We start from the raw sequence: 20,928 nt of genomic DNA on the forward strand, positions 1-20,928 counted from the left end.
TTGTCTATGAAGTCAAAATATGACTTCCTGCCTACCTAATGGCAAAGTCAACATACATTCCCAGTTTGAACTTCTGTCCTCAGAAAATGCGTGCCATTATGTATTGGTTGTAGGGTTTATACGCTAGACGTGCCTGTGAAATAGCACTGAAGCTGGAAAGAAAAAAATGGAAGAGTCATTTGGCTCAGATATCCCAGAAAATACATATGCAATAAAAGGATCAATTTGTTAGTCACCAAGAAAGGTTTAGCAATTTTAATTTAACAAAAAATACAGCAGTTGAGGTACTGCAATCCAGAACAGGGAAAAATGTATTAACTGTCAAAAAAATAATGGTTACTTTTCTCATTATTGGAGTACCATAAAATTACAGTTGAGTTTCACTATGATTAATTGCTCCTTGATGGTTCTTGTTGAGCAATTTTGTTCAATAAGGGTCTGTCAATACAATTTGCTTTCAATTGTCAGTTTATACAATATCAAGAATAATGGGCTCACTCAGGTGCACTTTGAAATTGTAGTAAAATATTAATTTTGAGGAAAAGAAAACTGATAATCACCTGCTTTAGTATTCTATAGCTATGTCTGAGTTTTTTGAGAATCTCCCTATAATAAATGTGAGTATTACCATCTACACAGTTTGTTACTGTAGTTTCAATACTGAACATTGTGGAGGGAGGTGGGGAGGTTTGCTTAACAGGGCCTTACACTCATTTCTAGTTGTTCTTGTCAACAAAAAAAAATCAGGAAAGGAGTTAAGCTTGAAAGAAACAACAGTAAAGGTATTTGATTTCCCTCCCTTCCTTTCCAACACAGCAGGTTTAAAAATCTCTCTGATGCCCTTCGAAGACAGCAGCATACCATAAGATTTTCTGACCCTAACTTCTGCCAGGTAATACGGGTATGCATTCACAGTCACATAACAAACCCTTTACACATGACTGAAATCGAGAGCTGCAAATACACGTCAAGAGCAGGAAGCTAAGAGTTTCCCCAAAATGGAGCAAACACTACTAGTTTGGGAAACGAATTTGAAAAAATAGAGGCAGCGCTGGCAATTTTTTTTCCCAACATGCACACAAATGTGTGTTATGTATGCCTGTGTAAATATGAAGAAAGGGGTAAGCTTCCACACTCATATCAATGTATGTATGACGAGGAGTGGAAATTGCTATATGGTTTAAGAATTCGATATCATTTTTGCAAGGATATCACTTGAAAAAAAATATTTTTTGCTTTCGTGGATCCATTGGTCATGAACCATTACATTATAGACCTGCATCAGCTAAGTCATGTGAATTTGTACTGTTAACACGTGGGATAACTAGAGACTACATTGTGAAAAAATGATAGTTGAATTAAAAGGAAGCTATTGTTTTTAAAGGGGGTTATTTTTGCAGAAATGTAGGATACACTTCTGGGGGCCTCCTGAAAGTCCTGCTTCTAGTGAAACACTGTATGGACTGACAAACTTTCGATGCATCTATTTAAATATAAACACCATGCATTATCATAGCTATGTCTGGGTTTAAAAAAACACCTACATTTGAGGGAATCCATTTAAGCAGAAAAATGTTATGTCCCATGCCAGCAACATAAATTAATCTTTAAGTTGGCTCAATGAAAATACCTTTTACAAAAGTGAATGTCTCCACAATGTAAAATAAGAAACCAAATTTCACAAAACTGGACATCAGCTGTCAATATGATGGCAAAAAGAATACCACCTGCTTGTCCACCCCTAAAGTAGAAGGGGAAAAAGGAAAGCAAGAGCTACTTTGCCCTGCCAAGCCATTTTCCAGGTGCTTGTTTAGGAGGCTTTCCAGTTTAGTTTTGTATTTGACTTTAAAAACATCTCTGGGGAATTCTGTAGAAATAAAAGACGTAAAGGCATTTTGTCTTGGGTAAGGAGTATTTTTTTTCAATTTTGAAGTAAATCTGCCACTTAACTTGAGTTAAAGGTTTTGGTAAATAAAAAAAAATCTCATTATCTTTTTTCCCCCTGACCCTAACAGAAGAATAAAGCAAGCATTTTAAGCCTTCAATGTAGTTAAATTCACTGAATTCTTACACATAAGCTATATGTGAAGTAATTAGGCTATAATTCAGCAAAGTTATTAAACGCTAAGTACTTCTGTTAGGCTTATGAAAGCTACTGGCCAATATGAGCCTAATGTCTCAGATAATGGAGGTGAGGTCACCGTGCTATCAAAGGTAGCAGTCGAGCATGCTTCCCTCTAGTACAAATAAAAAAACAACAGTGATTCTCTTACTTTTAATGAGAGAAGGTAAGGGCTGGGGATGGGGAAGCATCAAGACTCCAATGGGCATGATTTTGCTCACGTATTGCTGTTCTAACAGCCACAGACTGCCATGATAACATGGGTATCAGCACTTAAAAACCTTCTGGGAGTACTATTGTATTGGGTGTCTTTGTTTCTTGGTAAAGCAATATTCAGAAAAAAGGTCAGGTGTTGAGTGCAGTGTTGTTTTTTTTTTTTTTTTTACACAAAGGGTACATCCCTTCTGTCTCTAGTCAAGTGATTACGGTTTCAAGGATGAACTTTTTTTCACTGAATCACACAGAGCAAGAGATTCAGTTCTGAGTCTCTCACGTTCCAGATCAGTACTCCTTTCAACAAGAGATTTCTTTTTCAAAAAATACAGTAAATATTTGGGTTTTTGGCTCACTCGTATAGCAATGCTGATTTTAGCAATTTAGAAAGTTAGCATGAAATGGAAATAGAATCCTCTGGTCATCTCTGTAACAAAGAGAGGCAATTCAGAATTAAGACTGTGCTTAATGTAAATCCAAATACATGGGAGTAAGAAAGGAAGAGTTAAACAGCAGCATTACAGATAAGGTTGTTAGGGTACATTTTTTAACAGCAATTGCTGACTTTTACAGTGGAGCTTCACGCCACTTGCCCACTCTCACCCCATGCACTCTTTCTCAGAAGAACACATATCATCCATTAGATTTATCACAGTTCCTCACTAGCTTTCAGCCACCTGACATTCCGCATTTTCTGGAAGGTGGACAATCTCTCTGCTCCTGTGGGATTGTTTCTGAGCACTTTTTTGCTGTTGACATGACCAAGCAACATTTATTTCAATTACATTGCTACGGTATATGTTGCACAGCATGCAGCTGCATTTCCATTTTCCCGTTCTGAATATTTCATCAGATTGATTTAGTATTCTTAGAAAAAGACATTTAATTATAAACAACTTTTACTAAACAAATAACATTTAAGAGTTACGATTTAAGTCTAAAACATGATAAGATGTTGTACAAACACTCAGAAAAGAACAGGTTTTATTGTTGTAAGTCCTGAGGACTTTATAAATGAACAAGATAAACTTGTAGGTAGCTAGGTGAGAAGCCAATTCATGAGCACAGTGAAGCCATTTTTAATCTAATAGAATCAGTGACTGCCACACAAAACACAGTATTCAAAACAGAGAATTTTGGTGGGCCTAGGGTATTTCATCTTCCATAGAGCTGTTTGGTGACAGATACCAATCTCATTGTGAGGCTGACGGCCAAAATAGCCTAATGGCTGTTAAGCACTCTGAAATACCCCAAGGAGAAAAAAAATACGAAAAGCATTTTACAGAGTGTTGACAAAAGACACCCGAAGAGTCATAGGAAGAGACATCAAAGTTGCTCAGAAGTAACACTTCAAACAAACAAACAAACAAAAAAAACACAGTAAAGATATTCTTCTATTAATGAGGTCTATAATTATCATAATGGATAAAATGAGGCATACAGAGGTAGAACAGTTTCTTTTGTATAGCAAATAAGTACCATGTATGCCATTTTTCAGTTTGCTCCCTAGTTTTACCATAGGACATTTTTTTTCCCTTTAACCAAAACTGTAAGTAACATTACAGGTAAGATGCCCTGAAAGGATAGAAGTATGACATTAGCCCATGTACAGATTAATTCTGCATAGGAATATGTAGTTTGGAAAGGAACAGAACTGAACTTTGATTCAATTTTAACTATAATTAAGATACATGCATTTACTCTTAATTTATTAGCTCTGGTGAAAGATGGTGTTTAATGGCTCCAGACAAGAATGAAGAACACACACAGCCCTTCTGGGAAAGAATGCCTCTACACTATCCTTCTTTCCTATTTCAGCAGCCTATTTACCTGGCACCATGTTCTCATTCTCAGCCTACATTCAATCCTAGGCCAACCCTCTGTAGTCCTCCATGCCACCATACAGCTGTACTTCTGCTCGGGACCTTGCAAGAGGCAGTGTAGAGTATCGTGCTGACAACACAAGCCATGGGATTTTCTCACTTATTGTAAAGGAGTTCAAATTAAATTAAATTAGTTTGAATTGTAATAAAAGTTATTTTAAAAAGTTAAGGCATTTTTCATGAGATACAAGTTGCAACTACGGAATACTGCTCAATGAAATTTGGCCTTTTCAATTTTTGTTTTGCTTACATGGTTTAGAGAGAAAATGCAAATTTTTACAGAAGAGCCACAGAGTCACATAAAAACTGGGATTTTACAGAGGCATTTTTAGTTTTGTTTCCCTAGTGGACAAGACCATGCTTCATGAAGCACTTGATTAGAGGACATCAGGCTTCTGTTTAGGTTGACCACTTAACTACAGATCACTTTCCCTCACACTTTCTCCTACACAGTGATTCAGGAGAATAGCTGGTTCCTGAAAAATAATTTCTCTTTCCCATTTCCTTCCAGTTTGGCTTTTTATTGGAAGGGACATCTGATCTCCCTGTCTAACCAGTACCATATTTTGTTTCCCTAAAAGATGTGAAGAGATGGGGCAAAGGGTGAAGGGAAAAATTGATGTGGGGGAAAAGGCTGGAATACCTACCAGAGGAAATGCTGGGGGGTAAAGATCCACCCCCTGACACTGGATGTGAGGTCAGGATGCTATTTAAAAATCCCGCCCTCAGGAATCTCGAAAGAGACTTCACCCCAATGGTCGGAAAGGATCCTTTCAAAGAGATAAAAATGATCATTAATCAAATGAGTTGTTCTTTGGCTGTTAAAGAAGTTGTCTGTTTAAAGAAAAAAATAACGAAACCTCTGCAAAGCTAACAATGGCTTCACTGGAACAGATCTTATAAAATGCAGTTAAAAGTTTTTGATTGCTTTTTAACCAATCCATACAATACACAGCTTTAACCAGAGAGAAGTTGTTTTCTGCATACTTCGCAAATGGAGAATTCCAGCACTCCTAGGAGGAATGTAAAAAAATTGAGATTTTAATGGTAAAATACACCTCTTGGATATTCACAATGCATTCGAAATGGCTACGATAAAGGCATTTTTACAGTTTTGTATACAAATCAAAGAGAGACTAGTAGAGGTGAAACTATAGCAGCAGAGCTGAGTTTTATGTCGGTATCTCAAAGACACATGACAAACCACCTGAAAGAAATTGTGTCTGGCAAGGGGAGAAGGGGAACTAGAATTAGTGTTAGGACATCTAACTCTGCTAAGCCAGAAATTCTGTCAAATCTCCCAACACCTGTCAATAAATTGATGCAGGCAAAAACCAGAAGTATAGACGTGGCTTCTTTCTGCTTTGCTATCACCAGAAGCTTTACAGGTTTTACACTTTCAGTTGAATGAACCTTACATTCTTCTCATTGCCTAATAGTACAGTTTGATTGCTGCAAACAGAGGTTATCTCATCCACCCGTTTTAAAATAAATACTTGTGATATATCTAAGGTAGTGTTGATAAATAAGGACTCTATCATCCAATCCACTGTTTCAGCTTTCAGTGTACATACAGAGACCTAGAGACACCATTACAGCTAGCTCATGTTAGTGCTCAACGAATACCAGCATCAAAGCTGGATCTGAAATGAGAGTTCTATACACCTTGCATAAAAATACAGTCAAGACTCTCCAACCTTGCAATAAATTGAAACTGATAATTAGATTTTTTTTTTTTTAGTTCTGCAAGTATATCAAGCAAACATACGTCCAATAATTTAGGCTATGGTAAGTTTGTTTTCATCATCTGTATTTCACAACTGTTTCTGTAGGAGACAGAAAAAATCTTGATATCTATATACAATGAGAAAAAAAATGTGCATCTTGAAATTCAATCGACATTGTTTTTTTTTCTTCCTTTTTTTTTTAACTCATACAAATACAAGTGAGGATAGTTTAGCCTCAAAATACATATAGGCATTTGCTGAGCTTAACGTAGCCTAACAGCTCTGAATTTTTCTCTTGTACTTTCAAGCAAGAGACCTCTTGTTTCTTCTCAAAATATTCCTCACTTGCCCTTTAAATTTGTTATTAAAACTACCACAGTCTGTGAAAAAAGAATTAATTTAATTAGTGTTCTGGGTGCAGAATTTTTATATCTGATAGCTAAAGATATGGAATAAAAGTGTTCCCTCTGGCTATTAAAGTTTAACTTTGTCTGCCTTGTCAAAGTGTTTCCAAACTCCATGGCTTTCATTTTAAAATATTTGCAGAAGAGATCATGGATAGAGTCCAGAATACAATATACAGAAATTCAATTTTAAAACGGAAAATTGTTCCATAAACTCCAAGATGTTGTATACTGAACAGCACCTTAAAACATGAAGGCTAAATGATGAACATATGAATACTTCCCAAATAAAACTTTGCTCCTTTGTTTCAAAATATGAACTACACCATCCATAAAGTACACCCACAGTGAGTCACATGCCATGTATACAGACCTTCAGAAAAGTGAAACAGCTTGAGCTTCACGATGGATAGTTTCCTACATTTAAATGGAGTTAAATGGCAAATAACTCAAGTTTCCTAGCAGTGTTACAATAAATCACATTATTATAGAAAGTAACAAAGAAAAATACAAGCCTGCTCCACTTATTGTGCATATTTGGAAACAAAAACAAGGAGCGGCACATTTTGGAGCAACTCAATCTGTGAATACTAAAAGAGCTGAATGGCTAAAATTACTGAGGTCTTCCAAGCGGCCTCATAATTAAAGGAATACATATAAATAATGTTTTTTTTTCTCATTCACTTACTTTAAAAAGGTAGAATTCAATTGCTCAAGCATAAATGCTTTATGTCATTTGAGATGCTGCAGAAAGTCTGAGACATTCATATTTGACTGGCAGACATGACAAGATCTGCAGGAGATTTGCGCTCTTTGGCAGGGGCAACAAGAGGCAAAGCAGCAGCTGGGTATCTAAGAGGAGGCATCCAGTGCCATTTTAGGCAACTGAAACCCATACAGATACTTTCTTGTCACCTCAAAAATGTCTCCAATTAAACAGAACACATGGTTACACGAACAAGACCTTGCTTAGTCTCTCTTCCAGAAGTCCACAAACAACTTCTGAAAAGGAGCAGGCCGATAACATTCAGAGCCCTGATCAGTATCCAGCAACATACAGATGTGAAAGACAGATTGAAAATTCATTCACATTAAAGCAGGCATGATCCTAGACCAAATTACAACATATGCCCCAGAATGAACACATGGTGTGTGGCTGGTAAGAAGAGTCAATACTTTGGTAATATCACCTGCACAATGTGAATAGGGTTTGGGACTGTTACATGACTATAGAAGTTGACTATTGTTACAGGTAGCTGGGAAAGAAAATCAATTTTCATAGCTCCCATCAATCCCCACCAGAAAGACAGAGGTCTGATAAGAGATTTGGGCATTTCCAATAGCTTAAAGCATTACTCAAATTTTTACTTGTTTGCATAAGCAGTCACAAAATCTTTGAAAGAAAAACTGCAACAAAGAATTGTGTTCAAGACAGAAAGGGAGAAAGCTCTCTGCCAACCCAACAGAGAAAGAAGGGAGGTGGGAGTGTGATATTAAACACCAGCTTCTTAGAAATACCTAAATTTCTGTGTGGAAATCAATAAACAGAACTGCATTTCCTTCTATCTGAATATGTTATTTTTTATTGGACAATGAGGCTGTAGTCTTTGCTCTTTTTCCAAATTGGAATTGTGCTTAGCTGAACAAAAAGTTAACGAAAAATGTGCTGCATCCTGCTGCTTTACACAAATTGCAAAGGCAATATTCATTTTTTAGAGGTGTATTCTAACAATAAAAATCTTAATGTTTAGTTTAAACAATCTCTTTTAAATAACCACACTGGACACTTTCAAGACACTTGGATATTATTTCTTTAGCTAAACAACCTTCCTGAGAAATGCAATTCCGACAGCAGACAGCATACATCATGCTGAGACTAGGGTTTTACACATGTTCTGTTGTTTGTATGAAAACTATTTTTTTTCCAGTGGGTGGAGTTATGCTAATGGAAAAAGCTTTTTGTATAACATCTTACTGGTTCTAGAAAGAGAAAATGAGACATGAATATTAAGCCATGATTCCTGAGTGCACTGAAATACAGTTGTTATATAGCAGCTTGCAGGCATTATTTTATTATGGGAAATAAATAAATGTTAATAATTAAAACAAACAAACAAAACAACAACAGTAAATCCCACAACTCCCTCCTGGTCCATAGTTACCCATGATGACCATTATGCCACCTTAACACTGGAAAATACATTAGTTATAGGTATTAGTAGGAAAAGTGCATTGAAAGAGTAAAAATAAATGACAATACTCTCAACAGCTGACAGTTCGTGGAGTATACATCATTTAATGAGTTCTGTGATACCAGTTTATAGCTCAGCATCAGTTCTTCTCTTTCACAATTATTGCAGCTAAGTGCTTGTGCTGAGAGGCAGTGGGGGAGTGCTGAATCAATTAGCCTGCCTTCTGCCTTTGTCTGTTGTTCCAGGGGGAATATCAGCCCAGAAATGATAGAATTTGATAGGGAAATCACTTGTATAGCATCCTACACTGGCACGGTTTTAGTAGTGTATTATCTACACATAACAGAAGGGCAAGAGTAGATAGTTGGGTAAAGGAAATACATATGCTTTGTTCAGCTCCAGAGTGCATACATTAATTCACACGCGTTTATTAGCACTTGCATCACAACAGCATGGCAAGCCAGAAGGAACAGCCACTTCTCCCCGTGGCAAAGGCACATCCCATAGCCTAGGGCTAGCAACAGCGGAATTTTGCTGAAGATTGCTAGATCTACAAAGGCAAGAAACTTCTGTCTTGTGGCTCAACGAAAGTACTGAACAGATGAATGAATGGATGAACAGAATGACACGAAACACGCCCAGTGCTATACTGGTAGAATAAAATGGACTGTGATTTCTGCCTGAATGGCAGGACAGATACAAACCCAGTTCTACTCTGTTAATGACAGTACATGCTTACTCACACCTGCTGAGTGCAAACATTCCTACCAGCTTTGCTCCCATACACACTGCAGAACCAGCACAGTGCCAGCAGTCCTCTATGACCTACATCCCACCCCTTCCCCCTCATCAGCTGCGGCTCCTTTGCCCCAGTACTGGAGCACTTAAGCTGATGTCCTGGCAGCCTCTGGACCCCACAGACTTGCAGGGATGGGACCTGAAGCTGCTCCGTTGTGCAGGTACAGACAAGCAGGGCCATCAGCTTGTTCTGTTCATCAGAGTCCCTGAGTTTGCTGGAAGAAAACTAAGCACTTAAAAAAAATAAAAGAAAAAAAATATTTCACTATAGCAGTTTTTTTTGCATGACCTTAGTACAGCTTGTGGAAACTTGCTTTTAAAAGGGAGAACATTTCTAAAGTCTCTGCACTGTGACTAATTATGTGTCTGAAGTAGGTTATTAGAAAGCCTACTGAAGATGCAGGATGTATGTATTAAATATATCCTGTAACGTACCATGTAAGAAAAGGAAACAACATAGAAGCCTCAAGCAGTAATCAAGCTAGATCAAGTATTTATTAGAACAATATGTCTTTTTTCTCCCTATTTCTGAATTATTTGATCCTACTTGTTATGGTATTTATCAAATATATATCCAAACAAAAATAGGGCTCAGCAAATTCGCAGATGACACCAAGCTGAGTGGTATGGTCGATACTATAGAAGGAAGGGATGCCATCAAAAAGGACCTGGACAAGCTTGAGAAGTGGGCCCATGTGAACCACATGAGGTTCAACAAGGCCAAGTGCAAGGTGCTGCACCTGGGCCAGGGCAATCCCAGACAGGAGCACAGACTGGGAGAACTCACTGAGAGCAGCCATGCAGAGAAGGACTTGGGGGTTCTGGTGGATGAAAAGCTTAACATGAGCCAGCAGCGTGCACTTGCAGCCCAGAAGGCCAACTGCGTCCTGGGCTGCATCAACAGAGGAGTGGCCAGCAGGTCAAGGGAGGCAATTGTCCCCCTCTGCTCTGCCCTTATGAGGCCTCACTTGTAGTCCTGCACCCAGGTCTGGGGCCCCCAGTACAAGAAGGATGTGGGGCTGCTAGAGCGGGTCCAGAGGAGGGCCACAAAGATGATCAAGGGCTGAAGCACCTCTCTTATGTAGAAAGGCTGAAAGAGCTGGGAATGTTCAGCCTGGAGAAGAGGAGACTCTGGGGAGACCTTACTGTAACCTTTCGGTACTTGAAGGGGACTTCAGAAGGGAAAAAAAGATGGGAAGCGACTCTGCTCAATTGGATAATGACAGGACAAGGAGAAATGGTTTTAAACTAAAAGAGGGGAGATGTAGATTAGAGGTTAGGAGGAAATTCTTCACTCAGAGGGTGGTGAGGCACTGGAACAGGTTGCCCAGAGAGGTTGTGGATGCCCCATCTCTGGAGGTGTTCAAGACCAGGTTAGGTGAGGCCCTGAGCAACCTGATCTAGTGGGTGGCATCCCTGCCTATGGCAGAGGGGTGATCTTTGAGGTCCCTTCCAACCCAGGCTATGATTCTATGATTTGTCTAAGCAACTTCTAAAGCAGCCTGAGCTTTTAATCTCACTGTAGTAACATATAAAACTTGGAATCTTAATTCAAAGTAAAAAAGTTCTATTAGAAACACTTAAGTATCTTAGATATACAGCCAATGTATTACTTAGGACATCCTATTCATTTACCAGGCAGACTTTGACTAATTAAGTTAGAAATATACATTTCCTGACTCATCTCCAAGGGAAAAACTGCAATTGAAATCATTATGGTAGCAGGTTTAGCAGAATGCCAAGGTATATGGGAAAAAGAAACAGGAAGACTAAATATACACTGCTGTTGCAGGCATGCAGCTGAGGACTGCTTATTGGGGTATTTTTTAACAAGTGAAACAAGAATTCCCTCTGAAGGAACTCATGCGAACATCTAAAAGAGCAAAAGACCTTTGCACCTGTTCTGACCCCCTGAAGGTCTGGAAGTTAGGTAATATAGGGAATTATTTGACAGAACCTCTTCACATAATGAAATTTCACAACTTCAAATACAAAGCAGTGTCTATAAACACTGACGTTCAGAGGAGTCTATCGGGGAATATTCACCCAAACAAGGTCTCTATTAGAAAACCTGAGTACTCTTATGATTAATTATAGTGAGGCATCACTTCCTCACAGGATGTTGCATGGGTATATACCATCTCCCTGACATGTGCCTATGGAAAGGAAAATTGTATGTCCTGTTCAGAAGGGAGCTGCAATGAGTTTCAGTCACTTTCTCAGTCTGAGATGCAGCCACCACATACCTGGAACAATCTAGAGCTCCCTTTTTTTTGCCTCTGAGTAACTAGATCACTTAACTGGGTTTCAGTATCTCAGTCCAAAAGATGGCCCATTTATAACATTATTTCTGTCAATACAGTGTCTTGAAGGATTATGTGGCAACACCACATATCAAAGAGTGACCAGTGACTTTTTTTTTTTGTGCTGACATGTAGCCACTGTTGGTGATTTCAACTAAGGATAATCTGTGCTGTGCATTTAAAACAGGAATTCAGACCATCCCAGTTTATGAGTATTACTTATGAACACTAAATGATTTTTCTGAATATTGGTGAGCAAGTTAGTTAGCTTAAATCAAAATATACTTTAGGAAAAGCTCTCTAAGAAATTTAACAAACTACAGAATTTAATTTTCCCAGATGGTCTTAAAAATGGAATAGCATCCTTAAAATTTCACCTTTTGGTATAACTTATAGAGACTGTTTGCACTTGAAGATTTTATTTTAGAACAAAAGGTCCTCCCATCCCCTCACCCCCGTTATTCTGCATAAGAAAGCTTTTCTCTCAGAAAGGGCTGAAAAGTAACATCCTACTGCACAACAACCACTGCAGGACTGCCCTTTTTCAGAAGTCAGTTGCCATTATTCTCAATGGGACTGAAATCGTATCTTGCCTACAGTTAGGTGACTATACTGAGAAGCACAGCCATCTTCCAATGTTTTAAATGAACCTACATTAACAAATTGCTCTTAAAGAGAACTGTGAGGTCACTGGAAACAATAGGGTGTAGTAGCCCTTCGTGACAAATGCCATAAGCAAAATGGCTGGGGTACAGATGTGCCCTAAGAGCAATAGGAAATAACACATTTAAAGCAGAAAAAAACTCAGGAAACAGAAGATTGCACCTCTGTTGACAAATCAGTTCTCAGTAACAAACAAATAATGGCAAAACTACTAGAAATTCCTTAACATATTTTTAAAAGTTTTGGATCAGATACACTTATTAGAATGAGTAGAAAAGTGAATGTTAGAAATACAAATATCTGGATGAAGGAAAAATGGGTATGTAGATATGTGCACTTTGTAAAAAATAAAAGTGCAAGCAAAAGCAGGGAAATGAGACACAAGGACTGATGAAAGATCTTAACACAGAGGTCTGGAAAAGATTTCCACGCATCACACCTGCCCAGCGGTGACAAACAACTGTATGCACAAATATGTATCAGCCAGTTCTGGCTGATTTGTGACATGCTTGTTTCTTAAAAAAAGAACTTTAGTAAGTTCAGAAAAAAAATGCAGAGAAATACAAAATGAACATACTTAGGATATTCAGAAAAAAAAAAAGAAAACAGAGTATTTTTTATAGTGTTTGATTATTCTAGGACTGTGTCATGATTTTGAAGAGCCTTGACCTGAGATGTTTAGTATTCAGCAGCAACTTTCTTCTAAACTATGAAGGATTACTGTAAGATTTTTTTAACCCCTCTTTGTTAATTTGGGAATAACAAAGCATCCACATGTTTTGGCCTCATTTCTGAAAAGTAGACTACTCTAACCTAATTCTTGTTGGAAAATATTTTTAAAGGCTGTTTTCTATTTTAAAGCCCACCGATATAAAAGCCCACTCCAGACTTAATTTCATAGGGTCTATCTGGAAACATGAAGATGACAAACACTTGGCAGGGAAAAGCTGCTGCTCATTTCTCCATCCCTGATGAGTTTCACCTTGACATCCTTGTGAAAGACAATGGTTTCCTACGAACCCATAGAATTGGAGTTCTCTTATTTCTTGATTGGCAGCTGGAAATAAATCCAGATTTAGGAATATTTACATAGAATGAGATGATATTAGAAAATCCCAGTTAGAGCAAGGTTTGACTTTACTTAGGATTTCTCTGGGAGAAAAAACAAATGCTGGAAGAAGCTTACAATTCTTAAGGAGGAACAAATAGAAGTTACAGAATATCTGAGTGGAATATTAACTTCTAGACAAACAGGCAATTTGGGTAAAAAAAATGAGGGAATTTCTCGAAAAGAGTTCAACAAACACTTATAGCCATTTATCTTGTTATGTGTTAAATGTCAATGTACACTGAATTTCTGGTTGCTGAGAAGACTGGTGTGACAACATTAATATGATTAAGGCTTTTAACAGCAATAACAACTGTTGTGTTGAATCATCTTTGCAGTCTTAATGGAATAGTAATTGGAAATACTGTGCTTCTGTTACAGATAAAACAATCTGTCTGTGTTTAAATTGTCTATTAAAGAAGTATTTTTCAGACAGTGCTTAAACTGAAAATAGCTTTAACACTAAACAGCTAAACAAGAACTCTGAAATCTCTACGTATTTATGGATATGTACAGACTCAGAATGCTGTTCCAAGCAATGTATGCTGTGCATTTGGATTTCATGGCCATGCATGTATTATCAAATTAGCTGGAAGCAAAATACTTTATAATCGTATTTTTCATGATGGAAAAAAACATAGTCTGCAATTTCAGCCAAAACCTTTGGGATTTTGTATGCATCGTTTTGCAATATTATTTTCATTTCAGTCTTCGTTTCTGTGATTTTGGAATGAAAGATCCTCAGTAAAATCTGAGAGTTCCTATACTGTGGAATTCTTCATCCTTCAAGAGAGGAATCTCTTGTGATATATTGATGGGGTCTTATAAGTGGGATGGTTAAGAAGTTTTAAATTTCCAGGTGTTCTTTTTTTATGGTATTTCCATAAAAAGAAAGATTATAAAGGTTATAATTTTGAACTTCATGTTTAAAAATTGCAGTGGGTTTTAATTTAATGAGTAAAGTATCTTTTCATGGCTGATATCTGAGAATGGATGTATCGATGAACCTTGCTGTATAATATGCAGATCTGCAATTAAACCTCTGATTATCTACTCTTTTTGTCTTTCTAGTCTGTAAGTGTGAACAACGATTAAAACTTCCTTGTTCACAAGATAAACCCTCTCCGCTTGTAGACAGCAATTGAGGATGCACCACTTTCAGGAAAACAATTGGGGCTGAATTTCCAGAGAGTCAATTGACAAAAAGTGGTTTTCTTTTTTTTGTTACACAAACATAGATTATAAATTGACGTTGAGGATGATCATGTCAATTCACAATTCCATTCACTATTCATGTTCATACCATTAACAATTCACATTTCACTAATACCAGTGAAATTAAGTACAAAGGTTTGATTTTCTTTTCCATTACAAACACTGACTCCTTTAAATAAGTGATGCCAAGATGCTCTTTATTGTTAACTCTTTGATTAGAAGTGTAATATAAGTGTATAAATTTTCAACATTTACATATCTGTGTGCTAGATTTATAAATCTAAGAGAAATAATGACAAGCCTAAGGAAGTTATCCCAGCACACACTTGATAAACTGTGCTAGAAGCCAGAACACAGGCTTCTCCTGTAGTCTATCTGATGGACTTTGCCATATGCATTGGCAGTACTACTGACCAAAGACAAATGTCTCTGCTGGTTAATTATCTATTTGTGAATATCAGTGTATTCAGGGGATTTTCTCCCAGTCTCAAGGCTGAATCTCAATCCTTAAGGATAAATGTCATGAGGTAGAACCTCTTTGATCTGATCTTCTTTATTTTAGTTCATTGTAGCAAGATGAATATTGGGCAGTCAGTATTTAAACAGGCGAAAAAGTCAAATTTTCCATGCGCCTAAAGACATTCACTGAAATTTGGAAGGAAATTGCAAGCCTTATCTAAAATAGCAAAACAATTTCTGAATGATGAAGAATGTACTCACCTACAGCTGAGAGAAAAACAAGAAAAAGGGAAAAGCGGACACTCATTTCTGAAGCGGGTGAGTTACTATCATTTTAGGGCATATAATAACTTTCTGCTGTTTCAGGAAAAAAAGGAAATAAATTATGTGAATTCAAGTAACAGTGCAGTAGTTTGTTTCAGATTTCAACTGTTATAAAGACTCTGTTCTATGCTCCTCTAGATGAATTATTGAAATGAAGTCATTATCAGCTTAACTTATTTAGTTTCAAATTTCATTCAGTAGAAATTACCTTGTTAAAGTTTAGTAGAAAAATGACAATATTTACCAATTGATGTAGACATGAATCTATCCAGGAATGTCAGACTGAATATATTTCCCTCTTAAAATGTGTTTACAGGATTGCCATTAACGTTTTGTGCTTATACTAAGAGAACATACTCAAACTGAGTACTCTGCAAACTCACACCATCTAATTATGGTGTTTAAAAAATAATTATTTTTTCCACATGCTTCTCTCTTTCAGTTGTGTTCCCCTCAACGGTTTTACCATCTATTGCTGATTTATAAACAGTGCCAAGGCTATGTTTATCTGTGAAGAACAGTAAGATTTAAGAAGCAGTATTTCTTGTGAACTGTATTTCCAACCTTAACTTCAAGAGTCTGGAATGGATCCTAGGCACTTTGCATCTAAATTATTTATTCATCTGGAACCTGAACTGTGTACGTATTAAGAATCAGAAAGATAAACACAGACTGTGAAATGGATACAGCCAAGATTCACAGTAGAGAGAAAGCAAAGAAAGGAATTTGAGGGTCAGGAATATACAAGAACACAGTGATGGGCTGAGTGAATTGATTCTGAATAAGCAGTTTACAGAAGAAGACTATTAAAATGATGGTATTATTTTTCGTGGATGATAATGATGATGCTAGAAGAATGGTGGATGCAGAAATAATTTATCTGCCTTGGCTGGAGCTGCAATGTTGAGTGACATGGGTAAGCAAAACATGGGGGTGAGTATTCAATGCAAACCTCTGTCACTAAAGTTCTCACTTGCTCTCCAGAGCAGAACACAGACAACACATGGCATTTTTCAGCAGTCTATAAATCAAACGGGTCTGAACAGATTTTCATTGCATAATATGCCTATTTCACTTCCAAATCTCAAAGATCACTGACAATTGTTACTTTCAGCAGCATTCACTTCTGTATACTGGAAAAGTGATCTCTTCTTGGGAAGTATGTCCCAACTGGCGATACACCACACAAGTGCTTAGATTGTGGTGTGAGGAGAATGTGTTTGCTTTGAGATAAAGGGACAAATTGACCTGTGGTTTGCTACAACAAACTGGTATTACCTCTTTCTCAAGAAATTCCTCTTATCTTTTGATCTCTTTCTGTACCATCCAAAGTACTACAGCTATAGTTGTTTATGGTAATCCTTGTATTAGAAAGATGTTGATATTGTAAATAACCAAAGGTTTCTTTTCCTCACATCAAACCTCATGTTTCCATGAAATGTAGTATCAGATTGCTTACAGATTACCAGTCCATATTTTAATTCTGCTTCTTCAACATGAATCTCCTGTTAAAGATATCTCAGGCTTGTTGCCTTCCATTAGAAATGTAGGTATGAGCCTTTAAGCTGTAGTCAAGTCCACAATACAACCTCTTCAGGCAGAGGTTTATATGACAGCATGGGTGAGATCAGGATAACCACTACCATAAATAACCATGTGACGAACTACCAGTTCCATAGATCTGATAGTCTATTTTGGGGTAACAGGATATTGATCATGAACCTCTTTCTTACTCTAGTTCAGGTAAATCTAAGGACCTTACCTTGTCCTTCTGTATTAACCTATTAAAGATATGCGAACCAGAGAAGGGGTGCAGATTTTCTGGAAGAATTCTAATGGCTCAAACAAACATTCATTCAATCATCCCAAGTTCAAGCACACATGCCAACCTATTTAACTTTGCAGGTTAGGTGAATTAGGGAATATTTACACAATGTATCCTTTTGTTTCTCCAGTGAAGGCTTTAACTCAGCTGGTGATAAAATGCAGCAGCATAACATGGTTGAAAGTACTAAGACCAATACTAGCATGCCCATAAAAACTGTCAGTCTACCCCACATTAGAATGCATAGATAAGTATGGTCTATTTTCAGTCATGACACTAACATTTACATCAGTTTTTAGAAGTTATTTAAACAACTCAACTTACCAAAAAAATCTAGTTGCTACCATGTACCTGTTTACTTTAATGAGGCTTATACATTTCCTAAGGTTTGCAGAAGTACTAAGATATATAACTCCATCCTTAGGTACCTAAATTCCACCAGACTAAACAAAAAATAATATTCCTTATGACATTCGCTACCTTTGACAGCTCTTCTGAAATACGTTTTGAACATTATTAAATTATTTAGTTGTAATGATTATAACTTTAATAGCCCTCTGTATCCTGTATTGTATTTCCAAGGACTTTAGAAAAAAACTTGCACATCCCCACAAAATTCTCTCCATACATGTCAGGCAGTATGCTCACCAAAAGAACCAGAGAAATGCAAGCAAAACCATGATGGTGAAGAACTCTTCAGCAGTAGGCAAACTTTAGACAGCATTAAGATAATACATTGAGAATAACTTTGTATCACATCGAAAACAGCAGGGATATATTATGTTTTATATACTCCTGTAAATTTGAATTTTGTGAAGCCAGTGAGAATGGTAGCTGTTTCTTTAAAAAAAAAAAAAGTAACAATGGGGACTTGACAATCACCATGATTATGTCTTTCATTTTTCATCTTGTCACCTTAAGGAGAAGCTGTGTTTCTAGGTATTAGACATGGCCCTAGATCCAGCACCCCCATGGGACAGAAACATCAAATTATTTCTATTAGTTCGATATCTAATCTAGATTTCTTACATAGAAGTGTAGTCTTAGTGTAACATCTTAACTCAAAAGATCATGGAACAACACCACAGTAAAACCTGGTATGATAAGGTTTCTACCTTAAGCCAGACACATCTTTTAGCTTATTTTCAAGAACCAACTGTAATCCATAAAAATATAGATATATATATGACAGTTTATCTGATACAAGATTTTATCTTCCATCACTGCGGCCTGCAATAGCTTTATTGTCACTTCTATTTTTTAAGTGACTGGTAGTTCAAGAACCACAGCTGGAAACTAAGAGACTAATGTCAGCACAAAAGAAAGGAAGATAGTAAGTAAATATACTCTGAGACAATGAGACATTGGTCCTGACTACATTACATCATGATCCACACAAGCTTGTATTCTAAGTAGTATTCTATAATTTACTTCTTCTTCCTTGGTACTTTCCTCAAGTTTCCCCGGACTAAATATCATAGTTGTGTGTAAGGATTTTCATTTGCTACTTTCAGATGATTTAATCACTCTTACTATTCAAAGTTAGGCAGATATGTACTATACATACTAGACATTCCTCCACAAGAATGGGGTTAGAGTTTAAATTCTTATGCTGCTCTGAAGTAGGAAAGCGCCCATCTACAGTTCCATGCCAAGGACAGAAATAAATAAATAAATAAATTTTCCTTGGCAGTGAAGAACACAGAAGTTCTATTAATATTGATTTGTTTTTGATTATTGCTGTCGGTACTAATTCAATTGCCGTATCTTCCATACTTTGTAGTTAATATGCCTCTAATCAACAACTAATAAATTCTTTGCGTCTCTACAGTGATTCATTGTTTTGTTACTTTCTGATTTTGTCAATTTTTTCTATAGTCTTCCTCTTAGTCTGTTTAGCTTCTCCTGGCAATTCAAACACATTACCCCACATTTTCTGATACTCTTACAAATTGTACCTGATTTTACACGGTTTGCAGCCTAACACTCAACAGCTCCATTATGGAACACAGACCTGTTATATAACCTTAACGCTGATGGGTTTTATTATGTTAATCAGTATAAGACCGAATTTGAAGTAAATGAATATACACCAAAAAAAGTATCAGTGAACGACAAACAGAAACATAAGTATAAACAGCTCAGAAATGAGACACAACCCATGATTTTTCATGTCTCTCTTGAAGATTGTAAAAAAAAATATCTTTTAAGCTGCTACAGTGAGTACCTAGTCTCTGGGGGTAGAGTTCTTTGAACTGCATTGAGTCCTAGATTATGTCAATGACATCTCCGCTTAATATATGTGTAGTGAGATGGAGACTCCTTTTTCTTTTCTGACTGATAGACAAAGGAAGGAAGAAAAAATACACCTACCTTTTAAGGTAGGTAAAATACTCAGTGTGTGCTTTTCCTTTGTCGTTGGTTTTAAAACTAATGCAGTTCCAGTTATTTCAGCAGTATCTGTTCTGATTTTGCAGAGCATAAGATAGTTAGAGGGCTCATGACTCTGATATGGGGCAGCAACAATGCTGTCTGCTTTCCTCTCCCTTTTAAGGAGCTCATGACTGAGCAGGGCTCATGATTTTGCAGCTGTAACTTCCAACGATGTTTGGCTGGCACTTTCACAGAAACTGTATTTGAGAGAAATTTATATCAGCGTTCAAAGTCTTGGCTGAATTTGCAAAACTGAAGTTATAAGACACAAAGGTTTTTGTGGGTCAATTTTAATCCTTTTTTTTTTTTTTTTAAACGTTTTAGCTTTTCTGTTTTCCTAATCAACTAGACTTGGTAACAGCTGAATTAAATAATCTCCACAGGCGTATAACTAATTTATGATGATCCCTGAAGGATATGACAATGTCTACATTCTGTAGATGGAATGAACTGAAAAGATGAAACAAATCATATCAACATTTGCATGTGCTAATTACAATTTGATTTCTAGTTCATTTCTTTACTGTTAGTCTGCATGTGCTTTTGTAGTATGAAAAAGACAGCTATGAGTTGAAAAAGACAGCTACAAGAGTTGCAAGTTTCAAGACTTGTATCAGTCGCAATTTTACCTGATCAGGTGATGCCTCACGAAGTTTACCACAAAGCAATGCTTTAAAAAGATATGGAAGACTTAAACTAACTTCTAAGAACTTGAAAAAAATAATGAAAACATTTGTAAATATTTAGGAGATGATGATGTAGTGACTAACAACCTGCATGCATTTGTTAAGAACAACGAATACAGCAGCCTAACTTCTGCCTGTGACAAATAGGTCTCAAAGATAGAAGAGCTTCAGTAATATCATGTATGCATGTCCCAGACTGGTCGCAGTAGGGACAGGGCATTACAGTTTCCAGTTTTAATGAAACTATTGTACAGCTGGGATAGTAGCTGCTGGGAAACTGTCCTTAGTGGCTCACTGTCAGTCTGGAAAAATTCAAATAGTATGGTCCAGGGCTTTTGTTACTATTCTATTTTTGCCAGAACAACTATCGTGATGGAACAAAGAGCATGTTTTTAAACCTGAGAAAGACACCAAAATGGAAGAAGCTCTTGGAGATTTGGCTCATAAAGTAAAACAACTTGGCATACTAGGCAAAAGGTCTGAGAAAACAAAACTCTGTGAAGACAAAGCAGTTCAATAGAGACAGCAGTAATTAACCACAAAAATACATCCTGAAGGAAAGGCTAGACAGCC

At 36.9% G+C, this 20,928-nt stretch overlaps 1 protein-coding gene across 2 annotated transcripts in view; it reads right to left on the minus strand.

Moving 5' to 3' along the window:
• Positions 1-20,928, minus strand: part of EPHA6 (EPH receptor A6) — a 529,970-nt gene that overhangs the window by 77,967 nt on the left and 431,075 nt on the right. For both annotated transcript variants that reach the window (XM_035540604.2, XM_035540605.2), the window contains one exon: positions 4,866-4,988. In XM_035540604.2, the coding sequence (XP_035396497.1) occupies positions 4,866-4,988 (123 nt within the window). The remainder of the gene's footprint in view (positions 1-4,865; positions 4,989-20,928) is intronic.

Source organism: Cygnus atratus, chromosome 1 (genome assembly GCF_013377495.2).
Source record: "Cygnus atratus isolate AKBS03 ecotype Queensland, Australia chromosome 1, CAtr_DNAZoo_HiC_assembly, whole genome shotgun sequence".
Taxonomy (NCBI): Eukaryota; Metazoa; Chordata; class Aves; order Anseriformes; family Anatidae; genus Cygnus; species Cygnus atratus.